Source organism: Aythya fuligula, chromosome 2 (genome assembly GCF_009819795.1).
Source record: "Aythya fuligula isolate bAytFul2 chromosome 2, bAytFul2.pri, whole genome shotgun sequence".
Lineage (NCBI taxonomy): Eukaryota > Metazoa > Chordata > Aves > Anseriformes > Anatidae > Aythya > Aythya fuligula.
Window position 1 is genome coordinate 119634747 of NC_045560.1, and position 20982 is coordinate 119655728.

At 41.6% G+C, this 20982-nt stretch overlaps 2 protein-coding genes across 4 annotated transcripts in view; both read right to left on the reverse strand.

The window, feature by feature from the left end:
• Positions 1 to 3992: 3992 nt before the first annotated feature.
• On the reverse strand, positions 3993 to 5042 carry MOS (MOS proto-oncogene, serine/threonine kinase). Its single transcript, XM_032180758.1, has one exon. It carries the CDS (start codon positions 5040 to 5042, stop codon positions 3993 to 3995), a length of 1050 nt encoding a protein of 349 aa, XP_032036649.1.
• A 13386-nt stretch (positions 5043 to 18428) lies between these two features.
• Positions 18429 to 20982, reverse strand: part of PLAG1 (PLAG1 zinc finger) — a 45681-nt gene continuing 43127 nt past the window's right edge. For 2 of the 3 annotated variants that reach the window (XM_032181998.1, XM_032181999.1), the window contains exons 3-4: positions 20427 to 20785; positions 18429 to 19852 (exon numbers count right to left, since the gene is read on the reverse strand). In XM_032181998.1, the coding sequence (XP_032037889.1) occupies positions 18589 to 19852; positions 20427 to 20668 (1506 nt within the window). In that variant the 5' untranslated portion in view covers positions 20669 to 20785 and the 3' untranslated portion in view covers positions 18429 to 18588. The remainder of the gene's footprint in view (positions 19853 to 20426; positions 20786 to 20982) is intronic. The other variant, XM_032182000.1, reaches the window with a different exon arrangement.

A 20982-nucleotide genomic window follows, 5' to 3' on the forward strand; every position in this document is an offset into this window, starting at 1 on the left:
CATTGCTAAGAATCAAAGCGTGCCTTGCATTTATGATGTTCCTAGAGGAAAGAGTATAGGTTTTTGCTAGAAATATTTTTGTAGGAGATCTCAGGAGCTCAGCCATCTATAAGTGTTATTATAATCACAGACTTATTGAGGTTGGAAGGGGCCTCCGGAGATTGCCTATCCGATCCCCCTGCTCAGTGCCATGTCCATTTGGTCTGAACAAGGTCTCCCAGGTTGATTCCCCAGCCTCTCTGGGTGACCCATTCCAGCATTCGACCATCCTCACAGGAAGAAAAGTTTTGCTTAATTTTAAGTAGAATTTTCTGTACATCAGCTTGCGCCTCTGGCCCTGTCACTGGGTGCCGCTGAGAAGTGCCTGGCTCCATCTTTACTCCCTCCCAAGCCTTTACACAAGCAGGTAAATCCCTCTGAACCCTCTCATTTTTCTGCTTAGCAGCCCCAGCACCTCCCCGAGGCCCTTCCCCATCTCAGCGGCCCCTTGCTGCACTCCTTCCAGTCCCCCCATGCCCTCCTTGCTCCAGCGGAGTCCCGAGGTGCCAAATCAGCCCCCCAGACCCGTCCCTGTAGGGCTGAGCAGCGAGGACACCCTTCCTGGGGATGTCCTGGAGGAGCTGGGGCTGTCCTTGGCTGCCACGAAGATGCTCGGCTGCTGTTGGCCTCCTCTACCACCAGGGCGCATCGCTGGCTCACGGTCAGCTCGGGGCCTGTCCTACAGACCTGATTTCCACAGCCCCCTGGCCCCCACTGCGAGTGCCTGGGGTTCTCCTGCCCCACTTGCCAGGCTTTGCAGGTCCTTGCACGGATTGCCATCAGCGGATTTCTCCAGCCTGGAAAGGTCCCACTGAATAACCGCACAGCAATCTGGCGTATCACCAGTATCACCTGCAAACTTGCTGATGGTGCCCTCTGTCCCATCATCCAGGTCGTTAACAGAGATAATCAACTGCACCAGCCCCAATAATTGATGCCTGGGGTGCACCACTGAGGACTGGCCCCCAGCTGGACATCATTTTACCTAAGGATGTAATGGGAAACAGTGCCAACAGCGTCTCTGAAGTCAAGATAAGCGACAACTACTGCTTTCCCCTCATTTAACAAGCCCATAATGTCATCAGAGAAGCCTACCAGGTTGGCTGAGCATGATTTCCCCTTCTTAAATCCATGCTGACTACACCCAATTACCTTCTTGTCTTTCATGCATTTGGAATCATTTCCAGGGTTATTCATTCCACCACTTCCCATGGGGCTGAGGTGAGGTTGACTGCCTTGTAGTTTCCCAGATCCTCCTTTCTGATGATCTTGCAGATAGCAGAGACATTTGCCTTCTTCCACTCCTCAGAAGCTTTCCTCACTTGCCACAACTTTCAGATATTACCATGACCTCACAGTGACATTGGCCAGGTCCCCCAGAGTTTGTGGGTGCACTCCACCAGGTCCCATGAACTTGTTGTGTGTGTCCTGTTTGTTTGGGTGTTCCCTAACCTCTTCCTTCCTCTACCAAGGGTAAGTTATCCTCGCTCCAAACTTCCCATTGGTCTCAATGGGCCCAAGATTCCTGAATGCAAATCTCACCATTAAAGACTGAGTTGAAGAAACAATTGACCTTGGTCTTCTCCACAGATTTTGTCACCAGCTCTCTTGGCCGACTCATCAGTGGGCCCAGATTTGGCCTGGTCATCCTTTTGCTGCTGATATGCCTGTAAAACCTTTCCTGTTGCTCTTCACATCTCTCACCAGATTCAGTTTGAGATGGGCTTTGGCTTCTCTAAGCCCATCTCTGTGTGTTTTGACAGTGACTCTATATTCCTTCTGAGTGAAGCCTAAAAAAAAAAAAAAAAAAAAAAAAAAAAAAAAAAAAGAGAACATTGTTATGACAGGAGCTTCTGATGTGCCTACACCTTGAGTACCTTGCAGAGTTGTTACTCCAGCTTGAAAAAGAATCCAGTAAAATTGACAGAGACATCTGCACTGCTGATTATGCTTCAAGAGTGGCTCTTGGCCATCCAATACGCTTCTATCAAGAATAAGAGACAATTTGAAGGGCACTGGGTTTTTCACAGACTCAGTGGTATCAATAAGCACAAAGCACCAAGTTTCTATCAGCTTAATCAATATGTTATCTAGACTGGCAAAATAAACACAACACTTGTGAGCATCTAGGAACTACTAAAAACTTTTTTTTTTTTTTTTTTATTTAATGGTATTCTTTTGAAGACTGGATAAAAACCTCTAAGGTTTGATAATAACGTGAGGCGTGCCAATGGCTTTATCTGACAGTTTATCTTACGTGCCCTCAGCTAATCATTTTAAAAGGTAACTGGCTTATTATGATAACTTTTATAAGATTTATTGCTTATTAAAAAAAGTTATGCAACATGAAAAACAAGTTCTGGTTTTATAGCATAATCATTTTGACAAAGAAAACACAAAGGAAGGTTATTCCAACATTTACCTTATTTTTTTTCTCAATTCAAGCAGGCATTTTATAGTTCCACTATAGAGGGACAGAAGAGCAAGAAACAGTTAAGCTTAGATATGCTTTATAAAACATTAATTTCAATGAATGAACAACCCAAATACCATAAAGACCTACAGAATCATCTCAAATTCACATAGTTGCTCATTTCCAGGATTTCACGGGGCTGAGAACAGATGTGTGTCAGAAACCAGGAAACTGGCTCAATTCCTTCGGGATTTTTTTCCAGAATGGAAGCAAGGGGGAGGAAGGGGAAAGAAGAAAAACAATTTGACCAAAACATCACTCTTGCTCTTCTGTCTTAGAAAGCAAGAGAGTTTTTGAGCAGAATGACAACATTAGCTACAGCAGTCAGATCTTCATAGTTCCAGACAAGGGCTGAGATCTAGACAGATCTATAATTATTGGTTTTGATAAATTAAGGATCAGAGCTCTCTGTCTCTAGCATTGCCTAGAGCACTTCCTCTCCCAGACATGTTACAACCAGATTAGGAAAGACAGTAGATAAGACAAACAGTGCAGTCATGAGCAGAGGATTGTTCAATGTTGTACGCTTCAAGCACTGGCAAAGTATCATTATCGCTGCTTTAAAAAGTCTTCCTTTTCACTGCTTTCAGTATCTTACCTGGTACTGACCCATTAAGAAGGGAGCATAATTTTTCCCCTCATTTGGTTAATTTTTTTTTTTTTTTTTTGGTATCTATGCATCTCCCTTATAACTCATACATATATATTTTTAATTCCCATTTTACCTCCAAGATCTAAGATTTTTCTATTCCACACAAGATGTTCTTGTAATACTTCAGATACTGCAGTTTACAAAATACCAACTAGCAAGTCACAACAAACACCTGGTAGCATGGAGAGTTTATAAAAGCACAGGTTGTTAATGTGTCTATCAACTTATGCTCAGGAGTCTTAGAATGACAAGAAGGTCTCTTGTATCAACAGGGAGATCAGGTAGGTTACGTGTTCCAATTCAGAAACAAAACTACTTCTAAGAACAGGAAAAAAAAACAACAAAAACCACACACAGACACTCTGCAATCATTTATGAAGAAAAGTTTAAATACAAAAACTGAATTAGTCTAAAGAACAATTCGTATTTCATATTTGGAAACACCAAAAAACATTAGGTACAAAACCTCCCAAAAGCAGTCTTTTTTTTTAATTAATTATTATTTCAAAACAATTATTTCTTTTGCTTGCCCCATTCCCCATTTTTTCCCCCTAAATGAGGCAGTGCACCGGAGATCAACCAGAGTCATATTCACCAATATCTTGATTCTTGCCTCTCTATTCCCCTCCATGGTTTAAAAACCCCAAAGTCTAGTTAAATGTCTTTATTTGTAATCTTCTTATAATAAACTTTTTTTTTTTTTTTTTAAATATAAAAAGAGCAACAAAGTCTTTGGATCACAGAGGGGCTAAACCCATCACGCTCACAGGGAAGGTGAAGGGAAAGACGAGCTGCCAATAAAAAAAAGGAGTCATCTTCAGTTTTTTCCTAGAGGCTCCCCTTAAGGGCCCTGAGGCTGGGCAGCAGCTGGGCAGCACTGAGGCGCTGCTCCACGTTGGCCTTCCAGCAGCAGCTAATAATGCTCCGCAGCCTTTGGCCCGCAGGCAACTCATGGAAAACTGCAGCGGCCAGAGAAGGGCGCAGGTTGTAGGCCACCACGGCGTAGAGCACGTGCTGCCGCTCGCCCAGGTAGGGCTGCTCCCGCATGACCATCTGCCAGAGGGTGACGGCAAAGGAGTAGATGTCCGCCTTGGCGGTCACCCTCTCGCCCTTGAGGAGCTCGGGGGCACGGTGGGTGTAGGTGCCCCCATGCTGGGAAACGTGGGGGCTGTGGGACAAGCCGTCCTCCAGTTTCTGGGAGCAGCCGAAGTCTCCGATCTTGCACACCCCCTGCTCCGTGATGAAGACGTTGGCAGGCTTCAGGTCCAAGTGCACGATGCCCTGCGCGTGGAGGAAGGCCAGGCCCGTGGCGATGTCGCAGGCATAGCGCACAGCCTCCTCCATGCTCAGAGCCTTCCTGCCGCACCCTCCTTCCTCGTCCTCCCCCTGCCTCCACGCCTCACCAGTACCGTAAATAACGTGGTGCAAGGTGATGTTGCCCACGTACTCCATGATGATGGTGCCCAGGCTGTTCTGGCTGGCAGGGGCACACGTGCTGGCGGCCACCACGCGCACCACGTTCTCGTGCTGCAGCCAGGCGACGTTCAGCTCAGCCCAAAAGCTCTGCCGTGACGCCAGCCGGTTTTTGCTGCTCTTCTTCACCTGCTTCACAGCCACGGTCGCACCATGGTAGGTGGCTTTGTAGACGGACCCAAAGCCCCCAGAGCCCAGGGGCTGCAGGAGGCAGAGCTGGTCCCAGTCAATGGAGCACCAGGCCAGGCGCGGAGGCAGGCGGCGGACCCTGGGTGAGGGGGTTCCTCCCAAAAAGGCCTTCCCCTCTTTGCCGGGGATAACTAGGGGGCTGCTGCAGGGCCTCAAGTCCACAGATGGGGAGAGCTCCAAAGGAAGAAAGCGATTAAAAGGAATAGGTGAGGGCATAATACGGTGCAGAGCACAGCAGGAGGTTACTTGGACAAAGACTGGAAAGCTTCCCTGAGAGAAAGAACCCTGCATTGCCTTCCAAAGCCTCTTTTATCCTCTCCACAATTCCCCCTCCCACCCCCAGATGAACTGCATCTGTCACAGCTAGCTGAACCCCAATCAGGCTCACCTGAAAACATTCTTCTCTGACCCTGAAGTTAATCTCTAGAAAGTCACGGCATATGGATTTTAAACTAAAATATATTAACTCACGTGTATTTCACATAATTTCTAATCTCAAGAGAAAAGAAGGATGTTCTGTCCATTGAATGCCTGTAGCGAAATGCCCTGGCAGTAAGTAAACCAGTGACTGGTGAATGCGTTTCCCCTGGGCTCCAGGCAAAAACAATCATCGTCAGGTTGCATTATCACAGCATCGCTGAATGGTTTGGGTTGGAAGGGACCTTAAAGATCACCTAGCTCCATTAAACAGCTCACAGTCATGCTCAGAGGAAGCAGCTGAGAAGGTGAGTGCTAGCATTTGATTAGCCTGCGCAGCCACAACTAAATTTAAAAGTGCACTTAAAGAGACCTGTAACTTAAACATGACTGGAGCAAGGGGACTGGTTTGGCTGCTTATGTGTGCCTACACAGGGCAGCAAGCCTGACAGCAGCATAAAGGCAGAAAGCGCTCTGTGCCATCCGTGGGGTACAGCAACTGCCATTATACTCACGGGCTTGGGCTCGTCTTCCTATCACACCCCGTGCAGTTTGGACAGATGTCTTTTATTTCTTGATCCTCTGTAGTAAACTCATCACTAAATTTACAGAGCTGTTCTGGCAGAAATCAAACTTATTTTTGCCTTGTTGGTCTCGGTGCTTTTTGCAGAGGAGCTGTTTGCTCTTTTCACCCTGTTTTCACACATTCACAGTGCTTACACTAATTGCCTTAGTGTTTGGTGCCTGCTGTACTGCCCCAGCACCACAGCATCCCTATGGGACTTTTACAGCCGAAAGCTCTTGAATATCCCAGCAAGTGTCTTTCTGCACTTGCAGACAAGTATCTTGGAAAAATAGGTCCCTATTTGGGATCTCCTTGCCCTTCAAAACTGTCATCTTGGATGTCAGCTTTGCCAATACAGACCCTACTATGAGATTTCAAAGATAGGTCATGCCTCTTTCCCCAGAGCTTAAATCTGGGCTTCACTGACTCTGCAGACAGCTCCTGTGGCATTTTCCAGGTGCTTTGTTCCTTTTGGTTTGCTCCCTTGCATATGATGCAGCACAGGTGCTCTGAGGGAGGAGGTTCCAGGGGTGCTCAGAAATCTGCAAGGAGATCTGGAGTCTCCTCCACCATAAGAAGGGTTTAGCTCTTTACCTAAACAAGCAAAAGTAATGTCCCAAAGAGGGCTGACCCTGCTTGAACTCTGGATCAGCTCAGCCAGGTGTCAAAGGCATCACCCTGTAGTGAACGAGGGACAAGATCTTCCCTGGTACTTGAATTTGTTATCTCAGTTCACAGGGAAGCCAGCTTGGACAAGAGGTGAATAAAAATGGGAAACTTGGGTTATCTTCTAGCAACGTGAAACAGATTGGCTGGGGAAGATTTAGATAAATAGGTGCTAATGCATGGTAGGGGCTGTTACTGAGTTAGAGAACAGCGCTAGGGATGCCAGAGGTGGCCTGGGGCACTACTCCAGTGACGATGATGGCACATCAGTTGTGCAGGGACACCTTGGGGCAGTGGGGGCAAAGACCCGAGGAGCTTTAGTGTTGTTTTAAGCATGCCACGATGTAAGCAATGTAGACAACAGGAATTTTACGCTCCTTTCCCGAGCAGCACAGTGATTTTATGTTTGCATGAAAAAGTCTTCACTTTTCACTTCACAGTCTGCACAGGAAATGTATTCTGTGCAGGTGAGTTGTGATGGCAACAAAAAGCTGCAATGAGCAGATCCATCTACGCTGGTGAGAGAAAGGATTTTTAGGCTTATTTTCCAAGCCATTAAAGCTCTAATTCTGGCACAGACTTTTGTGCCGTAGAGTATATAAAAACAGCAGAGAGACAATCTTTGCTATTGCTCCATGAACTTCAGACTTATCATGGGAAAAGTGAACTTGTCACGATCTCTTTTCAGTAGACTGAGGTTGCAGAGAAGCTTAAAGGGGAAGTTGGTTGAGGGAGAGGCATTGGCAGAAGGAGGTGTGGACAAAGGGTCTGCGAGTGGACCTGTTAAGCAGGCAATTATAGAAGAATAATTACATGAGATTTTGATTGTTGCAGAAAATGGTAACAAAAATATGTTCATAAAACTGAGGGTTGGTATTAGGACTGCTCCCAAATTTCATTGCTTGAATTCTCATTTGGAATAATAGGGCAGATCTTCCTTTTTTTTTTTTTTTTTTTTTTTTTTTTTTTTCAAACTCCATGTCCTTTTTTAGTAATTTTCCTGTTTTCCTTTTGTGCTGAAACTTTTCTATTTCTCCCCTCTCGTGGCAAGGTTGTTGTATTGTTCTCTGGGAACCCACTGAATTTCTGAGCAGGAAGAAGGGCATTTTGGGGTCAAAACAGACTTACTGTAACAAACTGCCTTGTCCCAAGCTGGCTGCTGAGGGGAGTATCCAATCTCTTCCATTGTGAACACAGTTAAAACAGATTTAAAATCAACCACGCTTTTATTCTTAATAAAATGTCTTTTCCCGTGTTCCCACTGATGACACAGCCCCATTGCTTCCTGTAAGACACAATCTTTGTGTCTTTTGGTGTTACCAAAGTAACACCAAAACACATAGCCTGCATCCTGAGGGCTGCGATGTGACAGCAGCAATAACCCATGGCAGCTACCGCTACGTGCCAGGCTCGTGTGTTTTATTCTCCAATAAAACACGGCTGGGCGTCCGGTGCCGCAACAGCTGCCCAGCCTCATCCATGCCTCGAGCTGAGAGCCCACCCGCTTGCGTTTCAGCTATATATCAAGAACTCTTTGTTTGCCAGCACTGTCAGTTGCTACCGCTCTTCGGGGATCTGCAAAGCAGCAGGCAGACACCGAGGGCCTCCCAGTCTAACGCGCGGGTGCGGATGCGACACACCACAACAGATACGGACCAAATACCCGCGTCCCTTCTCGCAGAGCAGAGCTTGATTTTGATCAAGGTGCATCGCTGTTGTGCTTCTCAACAGCCACCTTTTTTTCTAAACCATGAAAAGGACCGGGGGTCGGCACTGATTTCAGAGATTTTAAGAGAATATAACTATGTTCCTCTCCATGATCACTGCTTTATTTATTCGCGCGTTTGTTTGGGGTACAATGCACCAAACCCTTCAAGGCCTTGGCATTCAGGGGACGCTAAAAACTGTTTTACAGCATAAAGCTAGCACGGTGTTTCTACTAAATTACTTTCTGATCATGCTAAGGGAGACAATTTTACCTCCTAAGTACTTTAAAAATTAGAGTCTTACTCTGAAAGCGACATGGTTCCTTAGCCTGTGTCTCAGTGACTTCTGAGAGTTTTCTTTACCGGTTCTAAATCAAAGTTTTCTTTTTTCTTTTTTCCACTTACTGTCAGTCTCTGTGATCTCAGTTTGGGGTTTGGTGATGAACCTACATTCTTTCTCACTCGTTTCGCATTTTACAGTCCCAATGTTGCTTCCAGTCACACCCCATCAACCTCAAACCATACTCCGAGTTGCATGAAAGCAGTTCTGATACAATCAATTGCGCAGGTGGAAGCGGTATCATTATTTGAAGCCAGTCCATACACACAGCTTGCTCTGAAGGTAGGCCACCGATTAACCATTTTTTTTTTTTTTTTGACTGCAAGCAGAAGCCAGAAGAGAATCCAGTTTGTAATTTAGAGCGTGCTTGTTTTGGTGTGACAAATGACACCTCGGAGAAGCAAATACGAACAAGTTTCCATTAAAGCAGTCAGAGGTAAACCTAAATGCCAAGAGCAAATACATCTGCAAGAACTGTGGTGCTACTCTACAGCACATCTTTAGAGCCATAATAATAAACATTTAAAAAGGTTAAACCCCAGTTTATAAATAATAAGATCAAGTTTCAAACACATATTGCCAAACAGTTGCCTGATACTGTTTTTTCTTCCCAGTATGATTACTCTGTGCTCAAGCATGAAGCGAAGGCTCTCCTTACCAGAAAGCTCTGAGGTTTTAACCGAACTGGCAAGGCAGGTGAGGTTTCAGGGTAATTTACCCCAATATCCTTGACCATAAATGGATCAGGGATAACAATTTGGGACCCGCTGCTGTGGATTAGTATCACAACTGCAGAAGAGCACCTCGAGACAAGCTAATCTTAGGTACGAAGATGATGAAGTGTGAAATACCAGCTCTGACCTGTAGCAATCAATAGTTTCTGGCAGTGCAAAGATGGGTGCCTACCCTGGCAGGTTTACTGCTATCATATGGCAGGCCCCTTATGCAGTGCTTTCAGCCACATTGGCCAGGAGCGTTTTTGCAGTCTTGCCCCTGTAGCAGTGCTGACAAACAGCCTTCCCGGGTCACGGGGAGACAACAGAGAGCAGTGGTGGAAATTGAGACTTGTAGCTTAGGGACTAGCAACACCCAGTCATAGCAAACACAGCAGCTCTGCAATCACCACATCATCAGAGAGCTGCGCAGAGGGGCAGAGGCGGGAGGATCAGCTAAATCCAGCGGCTCTGAATAGATGGGCTCAGCACTCTGGTGGGCCATAGCGAATCATCAGTGGTTGCCCTAAGTTAAGGGGCATTAAACTTGCCTGATTAAAATGGTTCATACAGTTTAAACACATATTATGTGCTTTGTAGTAGTGAATAAGCAGAAGCTTCTTGCAAAAATACTGCTGAATAGAAATATGCCTAGGCTGAACAGAGCACACAAGCTATTGGGCACTGATGTAGCACTTCACTGGCATTACACTCCAGGCACTGAAAAAGGAGACATTTTTTAGGTGAGGACAGACTTCAGTGAATTTTGGGGCTTAGTCTATGCTTACATGTCATTAGTGTTTGATATCCCTACATTAGAGCTTTACATTTCTCATTTATGGCAAGCCCCCTTAACCGTACAGAGTCTACATTTTATTTTCATCTTCAGTGTAAGTACTTGTGAGGGAACTTACAGATTTGCCAATGACCACGCGTGTAACAATTTAATAAAGAGGCAAAAAGCCAGATGTGAGCTTAATTTCAAAGGCACAGCCTGCACAACTTTTCTACTGAAATTGTATCTAATACTACACAAGGATAGCTGACAAACACCTCCCTCATGGGAGTCTGTGCGCCCTGCAGATAAATTGCTGTCTCTCGTAGATTAATCAAGTATTTGGTAGAAGCTCTTCCAACTTGCCTGGGAAACCAAGTGCTGTGTTAACCAGGAGATACCTTTACAAACCGCACGATTCACTTTGGACTTGAAAAACAGAGAAACTTAAACTTTTTGAAGGGAAACAAAACAAAATAAAATTAATTTCTCAACTTTTCCAGGTTTGATTGGCTCCCCCCATGCATGCATACCCATACATACATACGTGTACACACACACACGTTTATATACGTATATGTATATATACAAAAGTTTAAGCAATATGCTGATTTTCAGAAACTGTCACTATTCTGGTACTCTGCATTATTTTATACCCATCAAGCAGAGATCTGGCTGATTCATATGAAAATGACACTAAACCATTCTTCTTTGTACAGTGTAGTTCAGTGTGACAGAGAAAATCAGTGCCATGGGCAAACCATCAATTCAAATGATTTTCAAACCAAGCACAGCATGCATTATAATCCTGTTTTCAGAGCGCTCAGCTGTTAGCTGATGTCTTTTCAATCCGCTGTGAGGCAAACAAGCTTTGTAGCTGGTGATTTTATGACACAAACATCCCTGAAGGAGACAAAGCTGCAGAATGACAATGAAGAACACAACTGTTAATTATATTTTTAAAATACTTATTTATCAGAAAATATTGATTTCTTGAAGACACACAGGCCATTACAACAACAACAAAAAGTATGCATATATATAATACACTGGACAAGGTGTTACACACTGTATTTATTGTTAGTTGGAGAAGTTTGTAGTGAATTACCTGGGATACAGCACGCGAGCAGGAACTTGTTACTTCATACTACTGTGGTCTGTCATTCTCAGCATCACTTATCTCCGCTGTTGTTCCAAAACTTGTAACAAAACATTGCTGTTTATGTGCCAGAGGCCCTAGCCAGTACTGATAAGCAGCAGCTACTCCTCTACTACACATCTCAAACTTTTAAGCACAGACTAAATTTTGTAATCAAGCTTATCTTGCTGACCTACTTGCTGCCTCTTTGTGATGGCAAACCCTTGCTGTGCCAACTACAGCAAGTGCCACTTTGGAAAACTTAATTTCTATCTGCCTTAATACAATGTTTTGATTTGCAAAGCAGGGAAGCCAAAAGCATGTAGCTGCTCAGTTCTTGCTAGTCTAAGCTCTGGATCACAGGTTTAGATTTCTCTGCCAAAAACATTCTGTATGCTAGGGTCAAGAAAGAAAAAAATAAGTGAATAAACATAAAGTGAAGAGGGGAACTAGCATAGTCTTTTTCTTCCACTCCTGGAGGACAGAGAGACCAGACATGCAGTGCATACTGAAGGGCCATCTCTATGTGTGAGGCTTGGAAAAAGGTGGTTACAGGAGAGAAAGAAGGGATGGATGGCTGTGTTTTTGTACAGCTCCGGTGATCTTTCTGAATGTCCCTTTCCACAAAGCATAATTCTTTTTCTTGCCAAAGGAAGAAGCGAGATAAAAAAATCAAAGAGCTTGATTTTCAAAGAGCTTGAAAGCCTCTCAGCACTAACTAACGTAAAATCCTTAACTTCCACCATTTTGTCTAGCTCTGCCCTTCCAGGAATTGATACGGGACACCCGGCCTTTTTACCCACATGGGCACTACAGAACATAGAATTTACTCCCTTTTTTAAGGTGCAAGAAAATGCTGGAAGGAAAATTAAAAAAATAAATTAAAAAAATCCCCTTCCCTGTTGAAGATGTGCCAGTTCGCATGAGACATAATAAAGAACAAAGGTTCTGGTCATGCTGAGAATATCTACTCTTTGGTTGGTTCGAGCTAACATCCAACTCCTCCAAGTCTTGGAGGAACCCCCTGAATTTAACAGGGAAATGTTTGGAGGGACTGTACCAAGAGATGCCTGAATGCAGCATAGATACCATCCATGCAAACACATCCCACTTATCAGGGTTTTTAGAGGGTGTCAGTGTGGAAGGACATGTTAATCCAGTGGTGGTGGCTGACACCATCTACAGTAGTGAAAGAATTGGGTGGTTTTCTCTCAGGGGAAGTGGTGGAGGCTTTGCAGAGTATTAAATACATCAGTAGCCTACTATGGATGACGTCTTCATCTCCTTTCTACACCTTTCAAACAAATTTGGATAATAAACAGTTGAAGACAGGAGCCTCCTCATCCTGCAGCTGTACAGCTTTTGATTCTCAACGTAACACAGCCAATCCTCCCAAGCAACTTAGAAACCTGTGACACAGAAGTCATTAAGTCAGCTCAGATGAAACAGGTAGGGATCACGAGGAAGAAGAAATGTCTGTGTATGATAAAGCCAACGACTCTGTAACGATCATTTCTCTCAGACGGGGGTACAGGAGGAAATCTAAAAATTAAAGAATTGGAAGAGAGAGGAACCCAGGAGCAGGAAAACACAGACAATGCTGAGGGTATTTCCGATATACATTCTGAAAAGCAATGAAATGTGAATTTGAAACAGCTACATAGCAAATGCTAGTCGTTTACTTTCCTGGCAAACAGTCCATGCTAGGGAAACAGCTATATGGAAAAAGAACAGAGGCAACTTTCTGCAATTGTGGGTAGGCTGCTTGTCTGGTTTCGTGGTACCTCTTCCCCCAGTGCATTAGTCAGGCTTCTCAGAGAGGCTTCAACAGCAAGGTCACGGGCAGACAGGAGGTCTGTGGGATCAAAACAATGAAGTTTCTCCTGGAAGCATTTCAGAGAGACAACCCACATACTGTGCCTGTAACACACACCACACCCTTAGAGTTTTCCCTATAAACTATAACAATCAACGCAAATTACTTGCATTAATCCGAAGTGATGGAGAATCACTTGCCTGCTTCTCTCGCGAGTAGTCCCACCATGAAAACCCCAAACTCACCTTCTGGTTTCTGACAGCATTTCAAAGCGCAATTTGATGGCAAACAATTGCTTCCTTCAAGTCACATCTGCCTTGTCACAGACACAGTAGCATCATCCAGCCTGTTCCTTGGTGAAATCATGAAACGCAGACATTTATGCTTTAAGATTTTTCTGAAAAACTGACATTTTACCAGTCATAAATCAGAAATAGTTATACCTTTGCAAGATCAGAATAAGTACACCCAGCAAAACTAGATGTATTTAAAATTACTTACTGTAATCCCAAACATGCAGACCGAGATTATCTATTGAAATGCCAGGCATAAGGTATTCATTAACTAAAACCATTCTGTAATTTTATTGATATATTTTGTGGAGTTCACATATTTTTGTACAGCAAACATAACACTGTAGGCCACAAGAAGCTGCAGCACTATTGTTTAATAGCAGCAAGGTATATTTTATAATCAGGGTATGTGGACAATAAATAGTCTGTTTCTTTGGATGTGAATGTTTAAAATGAAGTTCTGCTGCAGCTTCATAATGTGATTGCTATTTTACAGAGCTTATACACAAAAATATATATGCAATCTTTTTGTCTATATTTTATACAAATACAACAGTAGTTTGTGAATACATTTTAAAGTACATATACATGATAAGCAACTCGATTTCCCATATCACAGGATAGCAAATTTTAAATGCAAGAAACATATACAAATTCAGTCTGGAATGCAGGGTTTTCTGTGTTCTTTTTTTTTTTTTTTTCTATATTTTTGACTCAAAACTTTTATCATTAAAACATTTTAGCATACAAGTCCAAACAATTTTTCCACTAGCTAAAAAATATAATTTCAGCAATCCGAGTCAGGTTTGGGTGTGTCATCATTCCCCAATATACTTTTTTTTTCCCCAGTTTTTGTCTAAATTCAAAGGCTTTTAGTAATATACGGTGTGTTCTTCACTCCACACTGTACAAAAAGCCCACGTTTAATTTTAATTAAGTCATCTATTTTTGTGAACAAGAGCTGGGCTTGTCAGCGTTTAAATTTGCATGTCCAAAATTTTACTTTTGCAAGTGCATATGAATACATTGTGGTGTTGTACAAAGTTCATTAATGACAAATTAAGTCACAGTATAAAAATATATCATACAACTATAGGTCTAGTATAGTCCTTTTTTCTATGGGTAAAAATACATCTGAATGAGACAGGGAGGTTTGTAGCACCATGAGAGGAGTTGTATCCCAAGTTACATTAGCAGCATGATCCAATATAACAATATTGCAGGAGTGTTTCTGAGGAGATAAACATTCACTCTGGTTCAACTGTACCACTGAAGCTTATACTGAAAAGTGTTTACATATGATTAGCAATAGTTCTGTGTCACTTCCAGGGCTAGATAACTGTTATCAAAAGACACTGCCTTCCAACAAAGTAAGACACCCTTATTACATAAAAAGCTTTGGGACTATCCAAACACATTTTGAGCTACTGTGGCATTATTTGCATGGTGAGGGTCATGCTAAGTAGGCTATGGTTTTAATGGTACACTGGGAAGATGCAGGATGGGCAGCTAAGTCTATACAGTTTACTACATAACAGGTAAGTACATTTATTTCAGAGGCTTATCTAGAGACCGAGAAGAATACAGGACAAGCTGCTAAACCAGTGTATGAGACAGACATAACGAAGGATGCAATCCTGCTCCCCTTGACGCTTATGGATGCAGGATCAGGCCCTAAGTTAACTTCAGACAGCAGCATAGCGTTGATAGCATAGGATAAAAAAAATCTGCATCAAATACTGCATGTAAGTATTTCTGCAATAGTTTACCATCCAGAACTCCAGAGGACACAGTTTACAATTGGTGAGGACAAACTCCTAATTTTTCTTTTTTTTTTTTTTTTTTTTTGACTGGTATTCAAAATGGCAGTAGAAGACAGTGTAGTTTGAAACATGTAAACCTAGTAAAAACCATTGTAAAACCCTTAAGAAAGACACACTGGTTCTGTGCAATATAGCAAATTGATAAGAAAACACTGTAAAAATGTACCTGTTTAAAATTACAATGTCTACCATTTTGTACACAAAGCATTATACCAAAGGCCTACATATATGTAATCTAATGGCACTTGAAACAAATTATAATAAAAGGTTTTATAATAAAAAGCATAACCTGTAAGAAACTTTCTTAAAAGGTTTAGGTTTTTCTTTTGAAAGTGCTATATCTTGTAATATGTGTAACATAGAGGTTGACCAAGCTTTATTTTAAAAAATATTGGCCTATAATACATGTTTAGCTCACTAGGCAAATGATCCTGAAAATATGTACTCTTAACATTCATTATTAGCTTAATAAAGCAATCAGCTCTGGCTCATGTTTCAGTCAGTATATGGTTTTTAAAAACCGCTACTGCCAAATTAACAATAAATCACTCTATTCCACAATTTACTACTAAATAAAGCACAAGCAACAAGTACACAAAAATATATATATTAAAGAAAAAAAAAAAAAAAAAAAAAAAAGACCTTACTAGAAGAAGTTGCACAAAGAGTGGTGCATGATCGGCCAGCCCTCCCCCCTCCCTCAAAGCATCAATTTGAAACCTAGAAAACAGGGTTTAAAAACTGACATTTTAGTAGTGGCCAATAACGACTCTGCCTGAACATTATTCGAAAGCACGAAGGTGTTAATATTGCTTACAGCGTCAAAGCTGCTTCCACGTAATCATACATCCTCGTTCAGCGGCACGCTAACCTGGCCGACTGAAGCCCTGACTGAATGAGGTTCAATATCTTGTCTGAGGTCCCTACTTCTCGAGTGAAATGTACGTCTACCTCTGAAGTGAAATGTCAACCCCTGCTCAGGAAGCTAAGGCACTAACCAAGTGGTAAGGACTCCGGCTAAGTACTAAGAACTGGGTGTTGGCCGAGTGTTTGTTGTGATGTGTGTGTGTGTGTGTTTTTTAATCAAGTCTAATCAGAAACTGAGACTGATAAGCAGGTGGCACTGCCTCTCGCTGAGTGTTAGATGGGCCACATCAAATCCCTTCCGCCACTAGTCTGGCAGAGCATCTGGCAGCAGCAGGTGAGATTAAACTTACTGGCGACGCCTGAACGAGCAAATTCCTCCATGCCATACCAAAAACTCCAGCTTTGAAGCTCCTGGTGCCTGCACATTTCTGCTGCCAGAGCTGCCCGTGAGATGCTGAGCACTCGAAGCTTCCCCCTGCCAAGGGGAAGCTCCACGCAGGGCACAGCCCACCAGAGGAATGAAGTCCACTGATCTTCATCCCTAATTGATTTAAAAGACTGAGAGTGAAGCCAACGTCTCCCTATATGCATTGTGGTTGCTGATTTAAACCAGAATTACATTCTGTTGCATTCACCTTGTGCTCTGTTCACCTGTGTTTTTCTTTCCTTTATAAAGGTGACGAAAAAAAAAAGCAATATTGAACAAATCATTCAACTAAAGATGTAAGTAAGCAAGCGATCTGTTTCATAGAAACCAGAGGAAGCAGTCATGAAGCAGAGCTAAAAGCCCACTTTGAGATAACATGCTCCTAAACCCAAAATCTAGGAGTAGTTTGTAGAATTTCAAAAGGTATTTTCCTTATTAATACATCCTTATTTTAATGCCTTTGGAACACAAACACATTTATAAAAATGTTATCTTTCAGTAATAAAATTTAAATACACATATGTATAAAATAGTAAAACTACACCTGCATATTGCTCCTAGAATTAAAAAAAACAGTAGGAGCTACTGATAAAACATCTGGAGCATGAGCTCCTTAAATGGGAGCAACTTTTGTTTCTGTGAAGTATATTCAGTTTAACCACTTAAAACCTTGTATGAATCCTCATTATTGTTTGAGAGATACTAATGTATTTGATTTCTATTTTTTAATTCCTTGTGCAAAAATGACAAGGAAAAGCGCGTTATTGTTGAATTACAGCAAATCTAGTTTGCTTTCATGCATCACAGGTTTGTTTTTTTTTTTTTTTTTTCTTTTTCCTCTTTTGGTTATTAGGGGTTGGGGAATAGAATATATTGCATTAGGTAAAAGTGGTGTAAGCAATATGCTTTTACTTCACTCCTAAGAGTCCTGTCTTTAAATCTTGGCAGTGGGCAAAAAGTCCCTAACCAAGTACCCAGGTGTAGAAAGTATGATTAACATCTAACTTGTTGCTTAGGAGGACATAACACACCATGTAACACAACTGAAAAGTTCATTCCAATAAAAAAAAAAATATTAAAAACTGGTATTTGCAAATTTACATTCACTCTCTGACTGCACACTAATATTGAACTGAAAATAGATACACACTTTCTGGCTGGACTCGATCCACCCTTTGGCGGTGGCAGCTGGGAGAAGACTGATGCCTACAAATGTGAATACGCTATTGGAAGATTCCTATGCAGTATTCTTTCTATGCTACTAAAGAGAAAAAACAGCAAGTTAAGAATTAAAACAAAAACTGCGACAAAATATTCTGCATTACTAAATTACAACACTTTTATATTTCAAGATCAGCCATTAATTTTGCCTGTTTTCCTCTACCAGAGTCATGAAAGCACAACACAGTTCCAAATTCAACTTGAAACTTTTGTCATTTAGGCAAGCAGAGATTCTCTGTTGAAATTCTGTTCAGCCACGATTTTACAAAATTAAACTATATTTTTTCTTCCAATATTCATAACAGGCCACAACAATTTAAGCCAGAAAATGGCAAAATTTGTAACACCTTTTATAATGACTTCAATACAAGTCAAAATGTTATATATATGTACATGTGTATATATGAACTTCTATATATACACATACAAGTTTTCAGAAAAAATCTGAATTCTATATTTATTTAAAAATTTAGAATTGTCATTATAGAACAGATCAGATGTCACCATTTGGGAAGAGTTTTTTTTTTTTTGGAAAGGGACTAGGCATTTTTTTTTCCCAAATCTTTAGGAATCTTTGCAATACATGTTTGAACTGGATTCTTTGTAAATGCTATAATATATAAAAGGTAAAAATGGTAGTTCCACCACTGACATCAATAAAACAGAGTGGCTGGTACGGTTGAAAAAGTTTATAAAAAGGGATGCGTGTTGAAAGTTTGCTTGGGATGACTTTCTAGTGAACATTTTAAATGTGTCAATTGGCAGTGAAAATGAAAACAATATAATGAGACTTTAAAAAAAAAACAAACAAACAACAAAGTAAACACAGCTGAGAATAAACACTTTCAAAACATTAAAAAATTTCTTACTGGCTTCATGAGATTGGTACTGTACAAAAGCAGAGAATTTATAATGTCTTATAGTAGGCACTAAGTTAAAAATGGTCACCTAAGGCATTTCTACAAATAGACAGTAACAAGCCAGCTTTGTACATCCTATTGGAAAGCTTGATGAAATCGTGGTAGGGTGGTGGTTGTGCTTAGACTGCTTGTGAAAGCTGCTGACAATGAGTGCAGAGACCCAAGACCTATACTATTGCTAGGATCTTGTGGATCCTGTGTTTGTGGTGGAAGTTGAGTCATAGAAGAATGTGCCTCCTCCTGCGTATAACTCATTCCAAGGTTTCCCACTGAAACAGAAGGATTATAGGGAGGGCCATTTACAGGTATGAAGTTGAACAGCTGAGAAAAGTCCAATGATGGGGTGTTTAGAGGTTCACTAATAGGAACAGAGCCCTTGGAAAGGGAAACCTCCCCAGACCCATCATCTAGTGGCCCTACTTGTGGATCCAGCCCTAGTTTTGATGAAGATGCTTGAGAATCCTGGGATGAAGAAGGCATACCACTTTGCAACTCCATTAAGTAACTTTCGATTTCCCCTTTCAATGGCTGTTCTTTTTCAGGCATAGAAACTGCGTATGAGGTAGAACTGAGCGGATATTTCAACGATAGCTGGTGAGAAGGGTGGACAGACTCCATATCTATTGGACAAGGCATTCCCAATGGTAATGATGTGGCAACCATTTGGTGTGCAGATGCAGAACTCTGCATGGACTGAATCTGAGTGTTGTAGAGATTTAATTGCAAAGTGTTTGTAAATGGCTTTGATGTCAGTTCACTGGAAGGTAAAGACATCACTGGAAGCAGCTCATCCTTAATAGGCACAGAAACGTTGCAGGTAAAGGGATCTAGAAGGTCCATTGGCTCTGTTTTGACCTTCAAAAGTTCTTGGTTGTGACTTTTCTTCATGTGGCGCGTTAGGTGATCCTTCCGCCCAAATCTCTGTGCACAGTACTGACAGAGGAAGTCCTTTCTTCCAGTGTGCACTACCATGTGTCTACGGACATCCTTTCGGGTGTAGAACCGACGATCACAGTGTTCACACTGGTGTTTTTTCTCCTTCACTCCACCCGATGACTTGCCTGCATGAGTTTTTAGGTGCTCCAGCAGCACTCCTGTGCTTTCAAAAGTCTGCAAACATACCTTACAGGTGAGGTCACCGCTTGTTGCTGCATGCAAAGCCAGGTGACGTTTGAACCCAAGCTTGGTATTGTAGTTCTTTCCACATTCTTCACACTTAAAGGCCTCTTTGTTGGGATTGTGTGTATGTAGGTGATTCTTTAGGTGATCTTTTCGGTGAAACATTTTCTCACAATAATTACACTTGTGGGTTTTCTCAGGAGAATGAGTAGCCATATGCCTTTAAACACAGATATATTCTGTAAGTAATTATTTTGATCAAAAAACACACGTGCTCATTTTTTAATGGCAGCTAAATACTACACTAAGGTTGCTTTGCAACAGAACCTTTTAACTGAAAGCATGACACTACAAAGACAGTTTGACAAATTAAAATATAGCATAACACGAGCCATTTCTCTTAAATTGACACTTTAGTTTTGGTGGGTTTTAGCTACTGTAACAGGGGTATAAGGGCAAGTATGAAAGTACTTGTGTAAAAGTCCATAGCCAAAAAATTTCAGTCCATACTCTTTTCTTGTGACAATTCCTTATACAAATGAAAATTCTATTCTCATTAAGAAAACAAACAAACAGAAAACAAAAACAGAAAACAAATTAAGAAACAAAATCAAAGACATTAGCTTGCAAACTTATGTAATTTAGATTTCTAGAAACAATCCAATGGCTACTTTTAATTAACACATCCTCTCTGCAATCAGCTGAAGGCGTACACAAATATATACTTTTACACGGCTTAACACGGCCAACATAAAATAGATAATATAATCTGAAAGATAAATAGAGTTTAATACCTTAGTAATTTGTACTTAGAAACAAAGGCCTTGGTGCAGTCTTGTTGTGTGCACTTGTAGGGCCTCTCTCCTGTGTGAGAGTATGAGTGAACCTTTAATTTCTCAACACTGTTAAAGGCCTTGTCACACAGTTGGCAAGGAAAGTTTTTTCTTGGTTTGGTTTCACCACGCTTACGTTTCCCTGAAGGGACTTTCTGGGTATCTCTTACTTCTGACAAATCACCAGGAATGACAGTGGCCATCGCAGCCTAAACCAGGCCTTCTTGTTGGACACTTGGGAATTGCCCAACTCCACTAAATGATTTAGCTTTAGATGGCTTCTCAAGTTTCATGTGGTCGTAAAAGAAAGCAAAAGGGGACTGGAAAAAAAAAATAAGAAACAACTAGTTTGTAACTAAACTTAAATTTTGAAGTTTACTTGCTATGTGATGCTTCTGAATAAAACTTAAAAATAAAATTAGGTTCAGCTGGTCTAATGTAATACCTGTAGGTTTCTTTACACTATTTGCTGCAACTCTTAAAATGCATTGCTCAGGATGAACAGATCCACATATGC